The 24,448-nt window shown below is 40.9% G+C and overlaps 1 protein-coding gene across 3 annotated transcripts in view; it reads left to right on the top strand.

Moving 5' to 3' along the window:
* The window catches only part of LOC141103379 (potassium channel subfamily T member 2), a 2,416,326-nt gene that overhangs the window by 1,198,311 nt on the left and 1,193,567 nt on the right, over positions 1 to 24,448 (top strand). For all 3 annotated transcript variants that reach the window (XM_073592891.1, XM_073592890.1, XM_073592889.1), the window contains exons 12-13: positions 5,163 to 5,226; positions 10,231 to 10,339. In XM_073592891.1, the coding sequence (XP_073448992.1) occupies positions 5,163 to 5,226; positions 10,231 to 10,339 (173 nt within the window). The remainder of the gene's footprint in view (positions 1 to 5,162; positions 5,227 to 10,230; positions 10,340 to 24,448) is intronic.

Below are 24,448 nucleotides of genomic sequence, written 5' to 3'. Positions count from 1 at the left end.
AATCTGCAGATTTTCCCAGATCTGGCTGCTGAGACATTAGCCAGGAGAAGAACCTTAAAACCCTTACTTGAGCTGCTTAAAATGCACAATGTTCAATACTCTTGGGGCTTCCCAGCCTGCCTACTTGGACGTAGAGAAGGTCGCTCTGCGACTTTAAGATTTCCGGAAGATATTCCAAAATTTTGCAACCGTTTGGATGTGCCGGTGATAGAAATCCCGGGGTGGTGGAAAAGAAGGGAGAACATAGAAAGCCCAGAGGAACAAGCCTGGCAACCAATTTTTAATACAAAACGCACAGAAGTGAAGAAGAAATAGGACTCAAGGGAATCAGGAATTATGCTTTCCCCTTAAAATGTAGTTGATTGGGACTCTTAGTACGGAGGGAGTGGAGGAGAGGGGAGGTGGGGAGGGGGGTGAATGGGTATGGGACCCCTGAATTTTTCTTTTTTTTAGGGGAGGTGACAGCTCTTGCAGCGACCACACCGAGTGCAACCTCCAGGGGGGCAACCGAAGGGCCGGGAGGAGTGACTAGGTCATGGGGAGGCCTGTATATCCCCATCGGGGAGGGAAGAGGGGGAGGGGTGGGAATGGGCATGCAAGGAGTGGGGTGAGGGGGATGATAAGGGGAGGGGAGTGTGGGTGAGTGAGGGGAGGGGGGAGGGAGAGGGAAGGCGGAGGGGGGGTGGGTGGGTTGTAGTTAAGAAAGGGTACCTACTGGGAAAATACGACACAAAATTACTCGGACTATCACTCCGATGCAGGGTTCAAGACAGAGAACTCCTAGAAACGTAAGAATGCCCAGCATAAAAATAATTTCGTACAATGTACGTGGTTTAATTTCCCCCACAAAGCGTGCTAATATCTTGCATGAATTAAAATTTCTCACAGCTGATGTGGTTTTGCTGCAGGAAACACATTTACGCCTGGGCAAGAACCAAAAATTTTTTTCTAAGGAATTCCCAGTTTGGTTCTACGGGGATTCGCCTTTAAGCCGAGCGAAAGGAGTTGCCATAGGGTTTGCCAGTAGAGTAAGGTTTGAATTGTTCAAGAGAAAGACAGATCCGGATGGGCGGTACTTATTCTTGAGCGGGAAATTAAATGGAACTGATTGCTCACTGGCAAACATATATGGCCCTAATAGGAACCCAAATAGTTTCCTGATAGGGATGCTGGCCGAATTTATGGAATTTAAGAAAGGGGTGGCCATAATGGCTGGTGATTTCAATCTCTGCCCGGATCCAGGAAAAGACAACACGTCGCATGCACGGGGGATGGGGATGACATGGAACAATATAGTGAAACAGAAACTGCATCAGTATCAACTTGCATGGAGGTCGCAGCATACTAACTCTAGGGATTATATGTTCCACTCCCCCGTGCATGGGACTTACTCCAGACTTGACTTTTTCCTGATCGAGCATAGATGGTTGGAGGCAGTGACTAGTTCAAACATTGGAATAATGACTTTTTCTGATCATGCGCCTGTAAGTGTAACATTGAACATAGGACAGCCTCAAAAAAAGAGTAGTGTTTGGAGGCTAAACGAAGATTTACTAAATGATAAAGAGATAGGAAAACTTATAAAGGAAGAATTAGAACTGTACTTTAAGATAAACGAATCAGTGGAGATATCAGAAGCTACCGTGTGGGAGTTCCATAAAGACTATATAAGGGGTATCCTGATTAAAACTGGCTCGGTTAAAAAAAAAAGATCAAGGCAACATAAATTAACCTGAACAAAAGAGATATTTGACTTAGAGCAGTTGCATAAGTCAACTGGAGAGAGGGAGGTGCTCTTAAAACTCTACCATAAAAGAGAGGCTATGAGAGATTTAGTAGAACAAGAAACACGAGCGGCATACAATCTAATAAAGGAGAGGTATATAGGTGGGAATAAACCGGGAAGTATCTCGCAAAGGCACTAAAAAAAAAAAAGAAAACTATTAACTATATTGAGAAAATTTAAGACAACAGCAGGGGATACAAGATACAGAACTAGTGAAATTGCCAAAACCTTTCAAGATTACTATGGGGAGCTATACTCTATTAACAAGAAGATCACAACAGAAGAGGTTGATAAGAAAAGGGAGAAAACAAAAGCTTTCCTAAAAGACATAGGATTAAACAAATTAGCAGAAGAGAAATGTAGCGAACTAGAGGCCCCCATAACAGAAGACGAGATTAAAAAAATAATAAATGAAACACCGGTCGGGAAAAGCCCCGGGCCCAACGGTTTAACTATACTATACTATAAAAAATTTCAGGACCTCTTAATCCCTAAACTATGCTCCTACATGAATGGGATAGGGGTAAAATGGAACATGAGGAAAAAGTCGTTAGAGGCCATTATTACCATTATACTGAAAGAGGGCAAAGACAGTACACTCTGCTCCAGCTACAGGCCCATATCACTCCTCAATACGGACACAAAAGTATTGGCAGGGAGACTGAAAAATATAATGAACGACACTGTACACCCAGATCAGGTTGGGTTTATACCAGTTAGGGAAGGGAGTGGCAACGGCATAAGAACACTCCTGGTAATACAGAGAATTAAAGATAGCAGAGCCCCAGGGCTACTCCTGACAATTTATGCTGAAAAAGCCTTCGACAGGGTAGACTGGGGCTTTATGCATAGTATGCTAGAGGAAATAGGATTAGGGCCAAATATGTCTAGATGGATAAAGGCATTATATGTACGTCCTACTGCAAGGGTCAAGGTCAATGGAACACTCTCGGAGTCATTCGAAATGTCCAACGGCACAAGACAGGGGTGTCCACTTTCCCCTTTATTATTTGTGCTTGCACTTGAACCCCTCCTTATAAAGATAAGGCAGAACCCGGATATCAGGGGAGTAAATGACAGGGAAGAGGTTCACAAATTTGCGGCCTTTGCGGGCGACATTTTATTTTACATCACTAGTCCGAGGATAAACCTCCCTAACTTGCTTTCAGCCTTAAAAGAATACGGAGAAATTTCTAATTTCAAGATAAATCCTGCCAAATCAGAAATATTCAAAATAAACAGGTTAAAAAAGGGGATTGCTCTTTTCAAAAGGAGTTCCCATTTGCGTGGGGGAAAAAAGAGCTCAAGTACCTTGATGTTAAGCTAACTAGATCAAGAGAGGCACTTTATCAAGAAGGGTCGCTGGTTCGAATCCCAACCACGACACTACCTGCCTGGAGTTTGCATGTTCTCCCTGTGCCTGCGTGGGTTTCCTCCGGGTACTCCGGTTTCCTCCCACACTCCAAAGACATGCTGGTAGGTTAATTGGATCCTGTCTAAATTGTCCCTAGTATGTATGAATGTGAGTTAGGGACCTTAGATTGTAAGCTCCTTGAGGGTAGGGACTGATGTGAATGTACAATGTATATGTAAAGCGCTGCGTAAATTGACGGCGCTATATAAGTACCATAAATAAATAGATAAATGAATAATATTTATTACACACATCATGATTTATGCTGGATATACATCTCTGGATGAAGTGATTGATATTGGACTTACATTGAGGGACATGATTTAATTTTTTTTTAAAGGACTTTTTGTATGGTTCACAATATTATTATATACTATTTAACTTTTTTTGAATGAACAACAAGGGGTACTATGTACCCTGTACTCGTTCACATAGGGATAGATAGATAGATAGATAGATAGATAGATAGATAGATAGATAGATAGATAGATAGATAGATAGATAGATAGATAGATAGATAGATAGATAGATAGTCCAAAATGTTCTTTACTTGTAACTCAAAGTGCCAATAGTACAAATCACATTGTGGCAGTAAAGCAAAGTTTCAAATGATCACGTTCTTGGTCAAGCTGAATGTGCAGCTTGACAAAGAGCATGGTTGTTTAAAATGTTGCTTTACTGATAAAATGTGGTTTATACTTTTAGTACTTGGTGTTACAAGTAACATTTACCAAGTATTTTGGACTATACATCCTCTTATTTCTCTACAGGTGAGCAGTGAGTATGGAGATTAACACGTTTCAGTACTGGATAACATGTTATGGCAAAGGCTTTAGATCTCAAGCCCTTGTTTACCCTTTGTCATCTTACTGTACCTCAGCTTATAAAAGCCATCACCTGGACCAGATGGCTTGCAACCAAGGGTACTGTGCTGGGACCAATCCTATTTAATTTGTTCATAAATGACCTGGAGAATGGGGTAAACAGTTCAATCTCTGTATTTGCGGACGATACTAAGCTAAGCAGGGCAATAACTTCTCCGCAGGATGTGGAAACCTTGCAAAAAGATCTGAGCAAATTAATGGGGTGGGCAACTACATTGCAAATGAGGTTCAATTTAGAAAAATGTAAAATAATGCATTTGGGTGGCAAAAATATGAATGCAATCTATACACTGGGGGGAGAGTCTCTGGGGGAATCTAGAATGGAAAAGGACCTGGGGGTCCCAGTAGATGATAGGCTCAGCAATGGCATGCAATGCCAAGCTGCTGCTAACAAAGCAAACAGAATATTGGCATGCATTAAAAAGAGGATCAACTCCAGAGATAAAACAATAATTCTCCCACTCTACAAGACTCTGGTTCTGCTGCACCTAGAGTATGCTGTCCAGTTCTGGGCACCAGTCCTCAGAAAGGATGTACTAGAAATGGAGCAAGTACAAAGAAGGGCAACAAAGCTAATAAAGGGTCTGGAGGATATTAGTTATGAGGAAAGGTTGCGAGCACTGAACTTATTCTCTCTGTAGAAGAGATGCTTGAGAGGGGATGTGATTTCAATATACAAATACCGTACTGGTGACCTCACAATAGGAATAAAATTTTTTTGCAGAAGAGCGTTTAACAAGACTTGTGGCCACTCATTAAAATGAGAAGAAAAGAGGTTTAATCTTAAACTACGTAGAGGGTTCTTTACTGTAAAAGCGGCAGGGATGTGGAATTCCCTTACACAGGCAGTGGTCTCAGCGGGGGGCATTTATAGTTTCAAGAAACTATTAGATAAGCACCTGAATGACCGCAACATACAGGGATATACAATGGAAGACTGACATATAATCACGCACATAGGTTGGACTTGATGGACTTGTGTCTTTTCAACCTCACCTACTATGTAACTATGTAACTCTGTTAAGACCTGTTTGGCTAGACTAGTCTTTTTTAGCTCAATACTTCTTTCTGTTCTTAGGATGGATGATGCAGAGGCATGCTTTATATTGAGCAGTAGATGTGAAGAAGACAGGACAGCAGCTGTAAGTAGAACTAATGACATACAACCATTTTTAATTTATATGGAGACCAACCCACAGTTTCTTTTGTAATAAATGTACTGTATATGTCAGGTCTGCCAGGAGATTCCAATCATCACTCTGGTTTCCTGACCGGTAGTCTTGTTATCCCAGTATCAGGTGGAGGGACGGTTGAGATCCTGCAGCCGGAATTAGGGGACCACAATAGAAGGTGCAAATAGCCTAACAAGGAACCGCCAGCAAATAATTCACGGTTAGTAGAGGCCGAAGACTGGAACCAGGTGGGAGAAAGGACAATCCTAAACAATCCAAGTCAGTGAACCAAGGCAGAAGTACACGGGGGTCAACCAGAAGGTGACATCAGGAACAGGCGGAGTTGGCAACAAGATCAGCGTAAATCCAAGGGGTAATCCAAGAAGCGGAGTCAGGAACAAGCAAAGTCAGCAACCAGAAACACAATACCATACACCAACGAGAACGAACAGGAACCTATACTAGGGCAAAGACAGGAAGGGGAAGTGATGATTTACAGGTCACTAAATCATGTGACTGCCTACAGATGGACACTGGGTGCGGCCAGGGTCCAAGATCAAGGAGCAGGGCATAACAAGGGCTCTACACAGAAGTAAGTTCCCCAGTGGCTCAGGCAGTAGGGAACCTTCCACAGAACACCAGGTCCCAGGATCAAATGTCAGACATGGAGTGACAGTATACATATATTCTCCACATTAGTCTTACAATAAGCCTATATATATAAAAGTTGTGGTGTGCTGTATGAGCACTATCAAGGGTCACAGAGAACAAGTTAAATACATTTGTTAATACAGTGGAACCTGGGATTACGAGTATAATCCATTCCAGGAGAATGCTCGTAATCCAAAGTACTCGCATATCAAAGCGAGTTTCCCCATTGAAGTCAATGGAAACGAAAATAATTTGTTCCGCTTTGACTTCAATGGCATGCAATACCGCATGCGGCCAGAGGTGGGGGGCGCCGGAGAGCCTCGGAAACGGCCGGAAAAGCCTGAGGACACCTCGGCTGACCTCGGAAAGACTCCGTTCCTGAGGTTTGCCAAGGTCAGCCGAGCTGTCCTCGGGCCTTTCCGTGCACTTCCGAACGGCGCCCTTCGGCTGCGATTGGCGCAGCTCGGCTCCGGCGCCCCCCCACTTCAGGCCAAACGTGGTATTGCACACGCTTTGGCCTGAATCATGCTCATTTTGTGAGACAACACTCGCAAACCGAGTTACGATTTTTAAAAATACAGTGCTTGTATTGCGAGACACTCGTTAACTACGTTACTCACAATCCGAGGTTCCACTATATCCAAATGACATGAACATAATTATTTCAATGACAGTTTTAAAACTTTGAAACAGAAATACAATCCTAAGAATAAAATCTGGTGAGTTGTTACTTTGTCATAAGCCAGAGACCAGAATATTTAACCACTCCCAGACATTTCCAAGGACAGTCCCAGGATTTGATGATTTGCCAGTAGATCATTTCTATTTTGGACTAATGATAATTTGTGATTTTAAAAGTAGTATTAATTGACAACTAGCTGTCAAAACATTATTTATAGTCCAAATTTGTGAGCAAATAATGTAAACAATTAGGCATCATGGGTTTGATTGTAGTAGTTAAGCTTCAAAATGTTAATGTTAAATGATTTAAATGTTAAAAACTATACAGAAAAGAATCTGTCTGCCTTCACACCTTAGCATTTTTGGTCCTAAACTAACATCAAAATTATTTTTTAGGGATCCTTTGATCCCCTAAAACCAGTATACAAGTTGGGAGGACCAGCTGCTTGCCTCCCAATGGGGAGACAAATAGGTGGCAGATAAGCCTCACCATTACTACTGGCATCTTCTCCTGGACATTGGGGGTAATAGAGAACCTGGTCTCACTTTGCATTCCCGTCGACTGTAATTATTTGCCCAGCATAATGCAGTAATTTATTTTGCACAAGTCAATAAATCTATTTGTTTTGACAGGGTAGAATCCTATCTATCTAGTGGTGTATTTTTGCCATTGCACCTGAGTTTTCCCCTGTAATGTCTTTTGCCATAGTGCCATATATATACAGTATCTCACAAGTGAGTACACCCCTCACATTTTTGAAAATATTTTATTATATCTTTTCATGTGACAACACTGACAAAATGACACTTTGCTACAATGTAAAGTAGCGAGTGTACAGCTTGTATAACAGTGTATATTTGCTGTCAAAATAACTCAACACACAGCCATTAATGTCTAAACCACTGGCAACAAAAGTGAGTTCACCCTTAAGTGAAAATGTCCAAATGGGCCACTATTATTTTCCAGTACTATGCAAATTATAAGATGAAACCATCAGCGCCACACGTAAAAAATATTGTGATGTTTAAATAAGATAACCTAATAATAAACGTGCACAGCTGCTAAACATTCCAAGTGGTACACCACACTAATTTCAAAATGGATAGTAAATAAATAAATGTAGCGCTATGTGTAAAATTATAAACATAAAGTGCAAATCTCTAAAATAAATAAATCCTACATATAAATGAATAGTCCATAAAATGAAAAAATGAAGAAATAAAACATGAAAAACTCTTCTTGTGATCAGTGTATCCACACAATTCCACCACAGTGATTGTTCGTCCTCAAAAGGAGTGCACACCACCACCAGTAAAAATGCGCGCTTACCTCCCAGATGAGTCAAAACTCATATGCAGATCTCCCCACGAGCTCTTTGCTTTCACTTCCTCTTCCCAATCAATGGTGGGTAATCCAGATGGCTCTTTTCTTAAATCTACTGAGGAAAGCCTGTGATTGGCCGATACGCATCTAGAAGGGAGGAGCTGATAGTAACGTTCAGCCAGACACTGTGTATGTGGACACGGCGGTGCTACTCTGGAGGTTTTTATGTGATTTTAAAAGTTTTTATCTTGTAAGTGCAACTTGTCTGTTTGGGGGCTTTGAATAAATTTGTATACGGAGAACACTATGGTCTCTATACTTATTATTTACATGTCCTGAACTCATGGAATCTTGAGCCAAGCTGGGAGATGATCCATTTCTTTTGATATTAATGCGCTGAGTTACCATTAAGAAAAGAGGCATCTGGATTATCCAGCATTGATTGGGAAGAGGAAGTGAGAGCAAAGAGCTCTTGGGGAGATCCGCACATGAGTTTTGACTATTCTGGGAGGTGAGCGCGCATTTTTACTGGTGGTAGTGTGCACTCCTTTTGAGGACGAACAATCACTGTGGTGGAATTGTGTGGATACACTGATCACAAGAAGAGTTTTTCATGTTTTATTTCTTCATTTTTTCATTTTATGGACTATTCATTTATATGTAGGATTTATTTATTTGCACATAGCGCTACATTTATTTATTTACTATCTATTTTCCAGTACTGCCTTAACCCTCTTGGATATGGAGTTCACCAGAGCTTCAGAGGTTGCCACTAGAGTCCTCTTCCACTCCTCCATGATAACATCATGAAGCTGGTGGATGTTAGAGACATTGCGCTCCTCCACCTTCTGTTTGAGGATGCCCCACAGATGCTCAATAGGGTTTAGGTCTGGAGACATGCTTGGTCAGTCCATCACCTTTACCCTCAGCTTCTTTAGCAAGGCAGTGGCCATCTTGGAGGTGTGTTTGGGGTCGTCATTATGTTGGAATACTGCCCTGCAGCCCAGTCTTCAAAGGTAGGGGATCATGCTCTGCTTCAGTATGTCACAGTACATGTTGGCATTCATGGTTCCCTCAATGAACTGTAGCTCCCCAGTGTTGGCAGAACCCATGCAGCCCCAGACCATGACACTTCTACCACTATGCTTGTCTTTGTACTCCTCACCTGGTTGCCGCTACACATGCTTGACACCATCTGAACCAAATAAGTTTATCTTGGTCTCATCAGAACACAGGACATAGTTCCAGTAAGCTATGTCCTTAGTCTGCTTGTCTTCAGCAAAAAGTTTGCGGGCTTTCTTGTGCATCATCTTTAGAAGAGGCTTCCTCCTGGGACGACAGCCATATAGACCATTTTGATGCAGTGTGCGGCATATGGTCTGAGCACTGACAGGCTGACCCCCTACCCCTTAAACCTTTGCAGCAATGCTGGCAGCACCCATACGTCCATTTTCCAAAGACAACCTCTGGATATGACATTGAGCACATGCACTCAACTTCTTTGGTCGACCATGGCGAGGCCTGTTCTGAGTGGAACCTGTCCTGTTAAACAGCTGTATGGTCTTGGCCACCATGCTGCAGCTCAGTTTCAGGGTCTTGGCAACCTTCTTATAGCCTAGGCCATCTTTATGGAGAGCAACAATTCTTTTTTTCGGATCCTCATAGAGTTCTTTCCATGAGGCGCCATGTTGAACTTCCAGTGACCAGTATGAGAGAGTGAGAGTGATAACATCAAATTTAACACACCTGCTCCCCATTTACACCTAAGACCTTGTAACACTAATGAGTCACATGACAACGGGGAGGGAAAATGGCTAACTGTGCCCAATTTGCACATTTTCACTTAGGGGTGTTCTTACTTTTGTTGCCAGTGGTTTAGACATTAATAACCGTGTGTTGAGTTATTTTGAGGGGAAGGCAAATTTACACTGTTATACAAGCTGCACACTCACTACTTTACATTGTAGCAAAGTGTAATTTCTTCAGCGTTGTCATATAAAAAGATTTAATAAAATATTTACAAAAATGTGAGGGGTGTACTCACTTTTGTAAGATACTGTGTATATATATATATATATATATATATATACATATATATATATATATATATATATATATATATATATATATATATATATATATATATATATATATTTGCAACAAATCTCAGAGTGTGGGGGTACCTTCATATTTAGCACTGTTAATATTATTTGTGTGTTTGTGTTTTTTAAAGCTTTTAATGCTGTGAAATTTGCTTGAGTAATAAATGTGTTAACTTGCTTTTAATGAACATATGTTAATTTTTGTTTCCTATTTAGGACCATCAAACAATATTAAGGGCCTGGGCAGTAAAAGATTTTGCTCCAAATTGCCCTTTGTATGTTCAGATATTGAAACCAGAGAACAAATTTCATGTCAAATTTGCAGGTAATGTTAATTTTGCTTAGATCTTTAATACTCGTCAACTAAAACCTATTAACAGTTAAATTTACTACTATGTTTAAAAAAAAAAAAATTATGATTGAAACATTTTTTTCACTTACTATCCTTTCCATTAATAAAATGACATGACATCCACAGGTTGTACAAAGAAATAACAGTTACTGCTTGAGCAACCCCCTTCTACTCAAACAGAAATTGGAAGCCTACTCAGTCTTACTCGGGCTGCCAACAATCATGCAGGCAGAACTGAGCAAGTTTATTAGAAAGACAACCATATTTTTTTAAACTCACGGTTTGCACTCAGTATTAATTGTTTGTCTGAAAAATAAAGATTTTTGTATAAACATTTATATGTTTAATGACCATAAAATTAATTTACTTTCCCTTAAAAAAGAATGTAAGAATATGTAACATTTAAAGGATAAGTTTACCTTTTTGAATATGTTTCATGTCCCCCCTGGCTTGTGGCCCAACCATATCAGGCCACAAACATTCAACATGGGGAGTACCTTGTCAGAAAAGAACCCCTCTGGCAAAGCACTATGTCCTCATGTTGATGAGGACATGGGCCTCATCCTGATTATTCTGGCCCTTTGGTTGTGGGGATCGGTGGGCAAGGGTGCTATCAGAATTTGTAAACAATAACAATAAGATAACCCCTAGATACTGCCCTATGTGAATGAGTACTTATTAACAACATGTAAACAGTAGAAAAACACACACACAGTTGTTGACCAGACCCCCAAAAATCCCATGAGGTAAATCCATAATCAATAATGTCAATAACGTCATCCAACAATTTAGTACAAGGATTTTATTGCTTTTTTATCATAGGTAGAATTCATAATAAATATAAAAACAAATATCAAAAAGTTAAATGCAGAAAAAGTAAATATGTGCATATATAATAGTAATATGTATACATTATATAATATTTAAGAGCAAATATATAACACAAATACTAAAGAAAAAAATGTAAATTGATTGATGGCATATAGGTATAGTTTACTAGTCTTGCAATAAGGAAGTTTTTGGTATAATAAGGTTTATATAATGAGCAAAAGTATATAATATGATGAGATATAAGTTTTAGAGAATTTTGACTCTTTGACATCAAGCTAGATCCATGCAAATGACAAACCCGCTAAAAGAAACCCACTGTCTCGTGACACAATCTTACCCTGATGATTGTTTGTCTGCTTCTCACAGCTCTGGTGCATGACAGCTGATTAAAATAAAGGGGCAGGGTCTCCCGTGATGTCATTAACTACATTTGAATGTGGCAATATTTGCTCAATGACATTACTGGGATTCCACTGGGAACTGTAACCTAAAGAGCCTGGTGTGAATTTTAGGAGAACCCCCACATAATTTTTTTCTTTTAACTATCCCCGACTCCTTTATTATTGAGGGATTCCCAGCTATGTAAGTGAATAGGTCCAAGTGATGTCACTAGTTTTTAAAGGGTAACTCCACTTTTGTGGGGGAAAAAAAGAGAACAAATAAAGAAAAAATAATATAGTGCATATAATTGTGACACTAATCATATTGTAATTGAATGTTATTAAAAATTACCTTTCCTTTTCAATCTGCAGCATGTAATTTTCTGAGAATGCATTGCAATATGGCTACCTGGAGTTGTTCTGTACACAGAGTGTGTACTGACCACTCCCCAGAAACATAATTTCTTGCTTGTGTAATTGGCTCACCAATTTTCCCAGAAGTCTGCCTAAGATACAAATCAGATTTCAGGCATCCCCTGCAACAAAAATGTAATTTTTAGAGAGATACTTTCAATAGGAGCATGTCTAAAGGGATGCAGGCCCAGCAGATTTCTTCATTAGTGCTTTCCAGCTGCACATCTGACAGTTAATTATGAAACCACTCCCATTAGACCCACTCAGAACAGAGTCACATACAAACACACATGGATTTCTCCAGAATAACAAAAGCTAGGAATCTACAAAAAAGTTTGTTATAATCCAATGTACATAGAGAACCCAGAGGGGAATGTTTTTTTCTCAACAAAAGTGGAGTTACACTTTAAGGACTTGGCAGTGCCCTGCACCATTGAGAGTGGGAAGCTCTCATATACTGTACAATATCAAAAGTAATACCCCTGTTATGCATGACATTTGGCTCCTGTGTTTAGACCAAACCTTAAGCTCATTGCTAATCTGCACCAGGTACTTGATCCTTCAAGATAAATTGTAACTTTAAATATCATGCAATGAGACTTGACTATGCTATAGTTGTGACATATGAGATGAGGACTACAGCATGTCATTATTCTAACACAGAGGATGATTGGTAGGTGTAGGTAGGTACCTTCATCATACTGCTGCATTCTTCTGGATTCCCCTGTACACACAATCGGATTTTCCAACAACAAATGTTGTATGTGAGCTTGTTGGCTGAAAGTCCGACCATGTGTATGCTCCATCGAACATTTGTTGTCAGAATTTTCACCAACAAATGTTGGCTAGCAGGTTCTCAAATTTTCCGCCAACAAAACGTTGTTGTCGGAATTTCCGATCGCGTGGACACAAGTCCGATGCACAAAAGTTCACACATGCTCAGAATCAAGCAGAAGGAGCCGCACTGGCTATTAAACTTCCTTTTTCTCGGCTCATCGTATGTCTTGTACGTCACCACGTTCCCACGTTCGTAATTGTTGGCCAACATTTGTGTGACTGTGTGTATGCAAGACAAGTTGGAGCCAACAACCTTCGAACAAAATTCCACGGTTTTGTTGTCGGAAAGTTTGATCGTGTGTATGGGGCATAAGAGTACCTTGCCACTGGACAAACAAATAGAAATGTATACATCACACAGACAGAAGGATTCACAGACAGAAAGATTCACCTTCTCTGAAGAGTAGAAGATACAAGACTCAGCAAATGTCATGAGGCAACAGACTTTATATGTATTTACATTTTGTTTTAAAAAATGTATTCAGTGATTAGTTATGTAGAGTAGGCATAAGGAGGGGGGGCTATGCCTGGAGCTCAGTTGAATTTTCCTGATGTGTTATATGACAACAGCTGCTGCATAACAGAAAAATGCTTTATTGGGATTTAAAAAACCCCAATGGGGAAAAGGTTAGCAAATATATTTACATTACCCCAGCTTCCATCCTGTAGTGGCCCTTTTCCTGGTGAGATCCCAGGAAATGCTGGGTACCCAATATATTCAGAAAAAAATGCCAAATAGCACATAAGTGTCTTTTTGCAAGATTTTAGGTGCTTAGCATTCTTTGGGATTTTTCTGGAGTAATGGGGATGGCACCCACGCCTATGTGCCTTAAAGGAGAAGTATAGCCAAAGTTTGTTTGGCTGGACTTCTCCTTTAGATCACAGGAGTGAAATTTGTTTTGCACTCCTGTGACCCATTTTCAGCAGAGAGCGCGCTGAAGTCTGCTCTCTGCGGATGTCACAAATGTCAGTCATCCCGACCACGGAATCTGAATCCGCCAGGTGCCTGGACTGACACCCGGTTTCTGGCTTAGGGAAATAAAAAAATAAAAATAAGCTGAACTTGCTTTTGTAGTTCTCCACTTTAACCACTTGCCCTCCGGAAGATTTTACCCCCTTCATGACCAGGCCATTTTTTGCTATTCAGCACTGCCCTAGTTTAACTGACAACTGAGCGGTCATGCAATGCTGTACCCAAACAAAATGTATATAATTTTTTCACACATATAGAGCTTTCTTTTAATTTGATCACCTCTGGGTTATTGTTATGTTTATTATATAAATAATAAACGACCATCAATTAAAAAAAAAAAAAAAATATATATATATATATATATATATATATATATATATATATATATATATATATATGTATATATATATATATATATTTTTTTAATTGATGGTCGTTTATTATTTATATAATAAACATAACAATAACCCAGAGGTGATCAAATTAAAAGAAAGCTCTATATGTGTGAAAAAATTATATACATTTTGTTTGGGTACAGCATTGCATGACCGCTGCTATAAAACATATTCCATAAAAAATAAAAATAAAAATTTAATCTCTTAATAAAAGTTGGCCAAAATGTATTCTGCTACATATGTCTGGTAAAAAAAATCCAAATAAGGCTGGGTTCACACATGTGCGGTGCAAATTGAAGCTTTCCCAGCTAATTGACAAAGTAGTTGTTCAGCGTTTCAGGTTAGTTTTTGATCAGGATCAGGTCAGGATTGTATGAGTATTGGGTCAAGATTTTATCCTGTTCCCAACTGAATGACATGTGTAATTCAGAAGCATCCCCATAGAAGTCAATGTGCCAGAATTTGCACCTGAGCCGGAATGCACTGCTCAGAAAACTGACAGGACTCTTTTTCAATTCATACTGAAACCACACAGACCACCAGACATATGTTAACAGGCACAATAGAAAGCAATGTTCTTTCACATGACATGTGGTTCAAAACGCATCCAATTCGCATATGTGTGAACCTAGCCTTAGTGTAGATTGATTGGTTTGTGTAACAGTTATAGGGTCTACAAACTATGGGATAGATATTTCAACTTTTTATTTTTTATACTAGTGAAGGTAGTGATCAGCAGCTTATCACAACCTGCTATAGTGCGGTGGGCAATCTGGCACTAACTGACACTGGGGGAAACTAACTAACTGCCACTGACATCACCAGTGACATTATTACAGTGATCAGTGCAATAATATGCTCTGTCATTGTACTAATGACACTGGGCAGGAAGGGGTTAACATCTAGGGCAATCAATGGGTTAAATGTGTGCCTAACAAGTGTTTATGAGTGTACTGTGTGCTGCTTTTACTGGGGAACAAGTTGTTTTCATTCCCCAGTTAGCAGGGAATGAGCAAACAACAAGATCCCCTGCCACTGAACACAGCTCTGTGTTGTTTACATTCACAGAGATGTGTTTGGGAAAGCTCAGAGCTGATCATCAGGTGCCGGTGGTCAATCATTGGCCGGGACCCTCTTATTAGGCATTAGCAGCATTGCTAGGATGAGCAGCTGTGAACAAATGAATGGACCTATGGCTTTGACTGGGTTATACACAGATCTTTTTGATTAGATTGGTGCGCTACAAGCACCTACAGTGTATGAATACCCTGATTGGAAATGTTTTTTAAATAACTGTGGTTTAAACGATAAAGCACTATCTAGCTTGTTTTTACTATATGAATCAAGGATATATTCATAGAACGGCTCAGGAACCCGTAGAGCCCATACATCACAGAACCCATAGGTGGTTCAACAGCGTTATTTGACCAAACGGTCACATGCCCTGAGGTGAGGATAATCACATAGGGGGAGCACGAGAGTGTTGGCACCTTTCAAATAAGTTTGGAGCACTATCACAAAGATCCATTTCAATCGAAAATCTTTAAGGATATATATTGATGGACTTATATTATTGAGCACTTTAGTGCACGTATGTGACTGAACAATTTATAAACTCAATAAGTTTCTAAATGTGCAAATTTTTCATATATTGTTTATGTTGTTAGCACAGTAGCACTTACTGTACTTACATGTATATGAACAGGAATATATTGCACTATATACTTGCTTGGTTTTATATGGAACACTGGATATGTTCTTTGGCACTGACTCACAGGATGTACATTGATTGTAGAGTATAGCGCGGGCACTTTGATTTTGTAATATATTAAAACAATTGTTTTAATAAAATGACAAATTGCAACTCAAGAAATATAGTAGAAATATACAGGCATTTTTGTTGAAATGTCCATCTCAAAGGCTTTCTAGACCGTCTGATTCCTAGGATAGCATCACGTGAAGGCTGTCTCTCCTGGGTGTAAACAGTATGCGGCATACACACAATGCTATCCTACGTTTTAACAAAAATGCCTGTATATCTCTATTATTTTGTGAGTTGCCATTTGTCATTTTATTAAAATCATTGTTTTTATATGCTGCACTTAGTCCAGCGCCCCTCTGTTTCTGCTTGTTTTTTTTTTAAATGATGCTTTTGCTGTAGCATTGGTATGGTTTTAAGGCCTCATGCACACTTTATTATAGGTTCTTTTCTTTTTTTCTGCCTCTAAACGTCCCTCTATGTTATCCTATGTGTCCATGCACACAAATGCGTTTGCAGGCATTTAGATGCAGGAACGTTTAGAGGCACAGTAAGAAGAGAAGCGTTTGGTTAAAAAGAAAAAAAAGCCAAATGTGCATAAAGGCGCATTAACACTCAGTATGCTGAACACGTTTAGGCACATTCACACATTAATGCATTTTAATTGCCAGAATAAATTAATATTTTGACAGTAGAATACATTAACGCCAAATGGGGGGCGTGGTTTGGCCGCTCGTGCAAATGACAGCTTAGATCAGGAGCTCTGACAAGGAGAAACTTCTGCCACCAACCACCCAGCACCACAAGCCCTACAGAATGGCGATCCGTTGCCTCCAATCACCAGGATGTCGTGGGGACCCTCCTCCCGCCGCAACTCCGGAGTGGGACAGCCTAAAAAGCTCACAGACTTATTCCCGGGATTAGGCAGAGAGGAGAACCAAGATGGCGATGGAGGAAGCATGGACCCCAGGAGCCTCAGCTGCAGGAACATAGACAGGATGACAAGCAGTCTTACAAGCGCACTGCAGACTCTCCAGCTGCCTCACCCACATCCAAAGGTTCTGTGAGTAAAAAGCATTTCTCTGCATTAGAGGTTAGTGAACATGCATTAACTACACAGGTCTCACTCTCAGAATTCCTCACATCTGACCACCCTGCCTCTGAACACACTCTAAAGGAAATGCTTTTATCATTAAAAAAAGATCTGCAGGCTGAGTTGTACAATTCAGTATCAGACCTACAAGTACAAGTGGAGAAATTAGAAGATAGAATGGATGTAACTGAACATAAAGTGAGAGATTGCATTACTGCACACAATGTTTTAGTGGATAGCTATCAAGATCGAGATGATGACATCCAATGGCTGAAAAACAAAGTCACAGATCTTGAGGATAGATCCAGGAGGAACAACTTGAAATTCAGAGGTATTCCTGAAACAATTTCTCCTCCTGAACTTCCACAATACCTGCTCCAATTGCTAAAAACCCCTCTACCCATGGAAAATGTCTGCAGCGTGAAAAGAGGGTAAATGCGATATAATGTGCGCACAAGAGACACATCTAACTCAACCCAACGCATTACGAGTCTCCCATCACAAATTTCCACACTGCTTCTTCGCCAATTTGGAAAAGAAAACCATAGGTGTAATGATAGCTATTAGGGACACAATCAACTTCTTGTAGAAATTTGTGGAATGTGACCCCAATTTCTACACATCCTCTACACAAAACCCCAAGCCCTGTAGGTTTTGGTAATAGGTACTATAAAAAATTCAGCACAGTACTTACTCCCCACTTACAAGAGATATATAATGTAGCAGCAACTTCAGCAGTATTTTCCAAAGAAAAATTCGAAGCATTAATAACATTACCCAAACCAGGAAAAATTCCCAAACCAACCGGCTAATCACCATCCTATCTCTCCCCCCAATACAGATATTAGGATTTATGCCAAAATCATTGCCTCAAGCCTAGAAAACATCATACCAAAATGAATCCACCCTGACCAAGTAGGCTTTGTGAAAATCCAATCCTCTGATGGCACCAGATGCATCCTTAACACTCTCCAATGGGCCAAGTTCCACCACACGCCTTCTCTGCTCCTTTCTTTGGATGCAGAGAAGGCGTTCGATCGTGTACATTGGGCCTACCTGAAGGAAGTACTTCACATCTTCGGCCTCACAGGTTTTATGGATTCGGCTATAAGGGCTCTTTATTTTAATCCATGTGCAAAAGTATACACCTCCGGCACCCTCTCGCACCCATTTAACATCACAAATGGCACAAGGCAAGGATGGCCATTATTGCCCATAATATTCGCCTCAGTTATGGAACCCCTTGCACAGGCTATCAGGAATCACCACAAAATCACAGGGATTAAAATTGGACAAGTAGATCACAGAATAAGACTATACACCGATCATGTAATCATTTCCCTCTCAAATCCCGAATCCTCCCTTCTAGTGGTCTCTGACCTACTTCAGAAATTTGGGTTACTATCACTCTACAAGGTAAATATTTCTAAATCGCAGATGCTTCCTATCTCACTATCTAAGAAGGTACAATCCCATCTCTCAGCGCTCTCCGGCTTCTCCTGGGCCCCTAAGTCAGGTATTAGATACCTGGGAATACATCTGACCTTGCCTAGTTCCTTAATACTCAATAAAAATTATGATATTCTACTAAGGAATATAAGAAGTCAATCACAAGAACTTTCCAAACTGCACATTAACATCAAATGCACAAGCACGCACGAATGCACATGAACGTGCATTAACTGATAGCATGAGGAGAGGAGAAGAGAGTGTTGCCTTATGAGTTTATGTGAAATTTCCATTAATAGCTGTAAAATATTGTAATTAGGAATATATTACATTTAGCTTGTATCTATGCAGGTAAGAACATATTGGTCTTCACATATATTTCGAGACAAGACGGTGCCTAAGCTTTTGTGTACAAACAATGGGTTTCCAACCTCATTGTTACACATACTCACTTCAAAGCATCCCATGCTGGGATATGCAAAAAGGGGCCCACAACGGATTCAATACTTAAACTTCCCGGGAACATTCTCCTTCTCAAAATAATCACTAGGATTTGCATTAAAGGGGGCTGGCTTAGGCAATGTATAGGGAAGCTAACTAATCAGAAGTCATGCTATGCCAACCAATGAGATATCAGCCTGGTTTGGTATACCCAGACTAGCTGGGAGGAAACTCTTTTGCCCCGTACACACGGTCGGACTTTGTTCGGACATTCCGACAACAAAATCCTAGGATTTTTTCCGATGGATGTTGGCTCAAACTTGTTTTGTGTACACACGGTCGCACAAAGTTGTCGGAATTTCCGATCGCCAAGAACGCGGTGACGTCAAGCACGTACGACGAGACTAGAAAAGGCCATTTCAGAACCAAGAGCGGCACCCTTTGGGCTCCTTTTGCTAATCTCGTGTTAGTAAAAGTTTGGTGAGAGACGATTCGTGCTTTTTCAGACTCGTGGTTTTCAGATCGTTTTCTGCCGTTCAGTTTGTGCTTGTGGGTTTGTATCTGCTCTTCAGTGTGTGCAAGCAAGTTCCGCGTGACTTTAAGTAGTCATTGTGTTCTTGTGCGTTCGTTACTGTTTTTCAGGTCGCTCTTCACAGGCCTTGCTGTTCTTCAGTGCGTTCTGTTACTTCGTTCTGAGCAGCTGACCGTTTTCTAGCCATGTTGGGTATACGTACTCCTCGTAGAGTTTGTGCTGTGCGGGGGTTTGGTGTTGGGGTCCTGACCTTGATACAAGTCCAGTCCATGAACAGGGTGGGGAGGAGTTCATGGACCAAGAATTGGTTGCTTCAGCATGACCAGTTCTCTCATATGCCTTTGCTCCATGAGATCCGTGAGAATAATCCTGATGATTTCAGGAACTTTCTCAGGATGTCGGACCCCGTATTTCACCATCTGTTGGCTTCGCTGACCCCTTATATTAGCAGGCAGGATACCTGCATGAGGCAAGCCATCACTCCGGAGCAGAGGCTCGTCGCTACCCTGCGGTATTTGGCGACAGGTAGAAGCCTGCAGGACTTGAAGTTCTCGACAGGCATCTCCCCCCAGGCTCTGGGAATCATTATCCCAGAGACCTGTTCTGCCATCATACAGGTCCTGCAGAAGGAGTATATGAAGGTAAGATTTTTATCCTTTAATATCACATTTTATTGTATTTAATGATTGATAATATATTATATTTCTTTCCTCATTTCCTAATTACCATGATTGGAATTTGCTGTGAATGTCCCCTTTGTCCTCATGCATGCTGGATTTGTATGTAATTAATTTTTTAGTCCTTCATACAGATTGTCCTTCAATAACCTCCCCAGCATGTTCTCCTGCCCTATATTCACCTAATGTAGTTACTTAACAATGTATTTTATCATCTCCATAGTAGTGCTTTACCCCAAACACCCCCTAAAATGTGATTTGTGCTTTAAATTCAGGCAGAGTGCCAGAGGCTTTTTTTGTGGTGTCCCCAAATAATTTTTCTTAACCCTCCCTCCCCCCAACTGGTAAGTCAGCTGATCCCAATTCTCTATCTATCCTCAATCATCTATCTGATGACTTTGCCAAACCCATACACACTATACCCATCTCTTTTGTGCTCTGATTTATGGATGAATTCCCCAAAGCATGTAGTGCAAGGGCCTGCCTGTATACTTTCAAATGGTACTGTTTGAAGTTTTTAGATCCTATTATTATCTTGAGACAGGTAATAGCAGAATGTTCAAATGTGCTCAAATGTGTACAGTGTGTATTTATATCTTTGTATTCTGACACTTCTTACCTGTCCAGTGGACTGCCAATAGTGTAACTAAGGAGGGGCTGTTCCAAGTAATACCCTGTATTTAGGCATTCATCTCTCAATGAAGTGAAGAGGGTTACCTGTCCAAGATTTCCACACCCTCCATAATGTTAGAAATGGCCCATGGGGGGGGGGGGGATATGATAGGTGTACCTTATACTTTGGTGTTGTTAAATTCCCCTTAATAATAAATGCTATCTGGAGGTTGCCCCAGAATGTTTGTGCCTAATCTGCTTGCCATGTTTCTGAGCAAAAATATTAATTTATTTTTTTTTCCTCAACAGTTTCCTTCCACGCCACAGGAATGGCAGACTGTGGCCTCCCACTTTGCCCATCGGTGGGACTTTCCTAACTGCGAAGGGGCAATTGATGGGAAACACATCCACATCATCCCACCACCCAACTCGGGGTCGTACTATTTCAACTATAAGGGGTTCAATAGTATTGTGATGTTGGCGGTGGTGTCGGCTAATTATGACTTCTTAAGGAAGTATGGCCGGATGTCCAATGGTGGAGTCATCGCCCAGACGGAGTTCTACAGGCGTCTCCAGAATGGCAGCTTGGACTTGCCAGCTCCAGAGGACAATGTGGAAGGACTCCCATTCGTGTTCGTTGCTGATGAAGCGTTTGCACTGGGGGACCATCTTATGCGGCCATTCCCTATGAGGACCCTCACCCCGGAACAGAGGGTTTTTAATTACTGGCTGGCCAGAGCCCGAAGAGTGGTGGAGAACACATTTGGAATCCTGGCCAGCCGGTTCCGCCTATTTCTGACACCTATCCATATGGTGGAGTATAAACTTAATCATATAATCATGGCGTGCTGTATTCTCCATTAATACATGCACAATCACATGTGCATTTAGAAACAGTTTTTAAAACAAACCAACATGTTTGTTGTATAACAATTTTTGGGGTGGCATTATCAAAAATAGAAATGTACATTTACGATAAAACAGGCCTGTGTAAAAGCAACAAGAAAGACAAAAAACTTGAACTTACAAAGTTCACATATGGTAAAACTTGAAGGCAATATCAGACATGAGTATTTAGGAACTGTGTTTGATATTGCGTTCAGATGGGGTGAAGTCACCCCTTGAAAAGCCAAATTTGGAAGATGCACACCAATTTACGAATGTCAACATGTGCTAGCTGCCATCACGGGGGATCAAGGGACGTGTTTTGTGGGAGCAACCCCTTCCTCACAGCTACTTTATTATTGAGGAAGGGGTTGCACCCCCAAAACGCGTCCATTGATCTCCTGTGATGGCAGATAGCACATGTTGTCACACTGTGTGCATCCTCCAAATTTGGCATTTCAAAACATTACTAAAAAATTTAAAACATTGTACCACACAAAAAAAAGTGATTTTGTGGGGTTTTAAATTCGCCCCAAAACATCAATGATGTTATTATTTTTTTGAATCACATCATTGATTTTTTTCTTGATGTTTTCCAATTCTAAATTACACCCCATTATCTCCCCGATCAGGATCTGGGCATTTTCTGATGTGAAAGGATCTCGATCCCTAATCTCACGATCACCTAAAAAGAGAGAAAACAAACAAAAACAGTGTCACGGAACGCCCCACACTCCGCTTGAGTGCTTCCGTCATATACCACTTCCTCCCAGTCTGTATACAGATAACAGATATTCCAACCTCTCTGAGCATCAAGACAAGGCGACACTTGCTTCACTGCTACCATGAACTCACTTTATTCAGAACCAGAATACAGTCTTATATACACAGGCGAAGATTACTCTAACAATACAAACGTAACCTAATTAACATGAGCTAATTATCTCATCCTTTATACAGCCTAGGTGGCTGAGACATGACCTTTTGCCCAGACTTGTGGTCACCGAGCTTCACACAGGAATATAAACACAATAGCTGGAGCTAATTACAATTAACAATACAAACATAACCTAATTAACCTAATTAACATGAGCTCCAATAGGAGTCGTCCCGTCTCCTACATTGTATAGAGGACAATGTGATCAGCTCATTCAATTAACACACATTACCATAAACATCAACACAGGGTTAATTAGAACAAACAACAATGAGTTGAATACCTTTAGAACCTAGACTAAACTTATTTACATTAAACCCATTATAGCTGACATCAGACAGGTGAGTGGAGATGATGACATTAGCATCTTCTCACAGTATGTGTCCCAACAGTATAATTCAGTCTTATCATTCTAATATGGCATATAACGGGTTCCAGAGTCTGTGTGTTTTGGGGGGACATGGAGCTGAATCCAAAGTAACACCAACCCCAGGGTCCCCAGGCATACAGCTCACAGAGAGCACCATTCCCCCAAATGCTAGGGCCCATAATCGGTGGGCAACAGGCTTGCATACAGTCCTCTCCAACAGCCTCTGTTCTGGCTCTGTCTGTGACAAACAGGTATCAAAAATCTGCCAGCATCCATCTCTTACCTGAGCCTGTGGTCGCAGACACTCACCTGTTGTGGTGCCAATTTCCACCACATCTTCTTCCTCCTCCTGCTCCGCTTGTGTTGGGGTATTTCACCTTCTTCCAGAGGTGGGGGGTCTCTGGTCTCCTCGCATGAGGGGTGTCCTCCGAGTCATTTCTCCCCTATGTAAAGCAAAAATGGTATAATTAGCACACAGATATTTGATGGCAGAACTATAAATAGGAAACATTGCTTGGAAGTGGGGTACAATTGTTAATTTTAGCAGAGTTCCAAGATGTCGCTTTTTTATTGTCCTTTGTCAACCTGCAATACTTTACCTGTTTTGTACAAGCTTCACAGATGGAGACCCCCCTATAGTATACACTGGAGCACCTGTGTGGGCCCCCTAATAAAAAGGGTGTTCTTGTGTCCCACACTAGTGCTCCAGTGTCCAGATGTGAAAACAGCTGCTGAGTGTCCTCTCCTTACACAGAATCTAGTTTGCATTTCATTCTAGTAACAAACCCATCTACACAACCAAATATTTTGCATTCAAGTAGGCCCTAAAAAATGTAGGAAAATGCATATGGCCTAAACAATGGTGTTTTAGAGGCCGAAAGAAAAATGTTTGATATGAACGAATAATGGGCCCATGAACATTAAAATTGACATTTTAAACTGTACAATTAAGAAAAGCATATGGAGCAGCACGAACGTAATAAAGACAAAAAGAATAGGAACACAGCACAACTACTTACTTTTTTGCAGCACTCTCCAGATCTTTCGGTACTGCTCGGGCTCTCTTAATTTCAGATCCGACCACCGCTTCCTGAGCTGATCTTTCGATCGTCGTACCCCGAAATTCCAGTGCAGACTTTTGACCATTTTCGCCATGATCTTGGCCTTTCTGATATTGGGGTTGGGGTAAGGCCCATACTTTCCATCATAGTCGGCCTTCTTCAGGATGTCCACCATCTCCAACATCTCCCCAAAGGACATATTTGTGGCCTTAAATCTTCTCCTTCTGGATCGGGACGTTTCTGTCTCCTGGCTTTCCTCCTCCTCCTCCTCGTTGCTATAATTAGCACGCACCTGCTGTGACTCCGCCATGTGCTCTTCACCCACTGCGCTGAACGAAAAGGGGCGGGGAATAGACTAGAAAGAACGTCAGGGGCGGGCGGAGTTACGCGCATGCGCAGTGTGTATAAAGCGTAACACACATGCTTATTACGTACG

This window comes from Aquarana catesbeiana, linkage group LG07 (assembly GCF_042186555.1).
Source record: "Aquarana catesbeiana isolate 2022-GZ linkage group LG07, ASM4218655v1, whole genome shotgun sequence".
NCBI lineage: Eukaryota > Metazoa > Chordata > Amphibia > Anura > Ranidae > Aquarana > Aquarana catesbeiana.
This window is presented reverse-complemented; position numbering and strand designations above follow the sequence as displayed.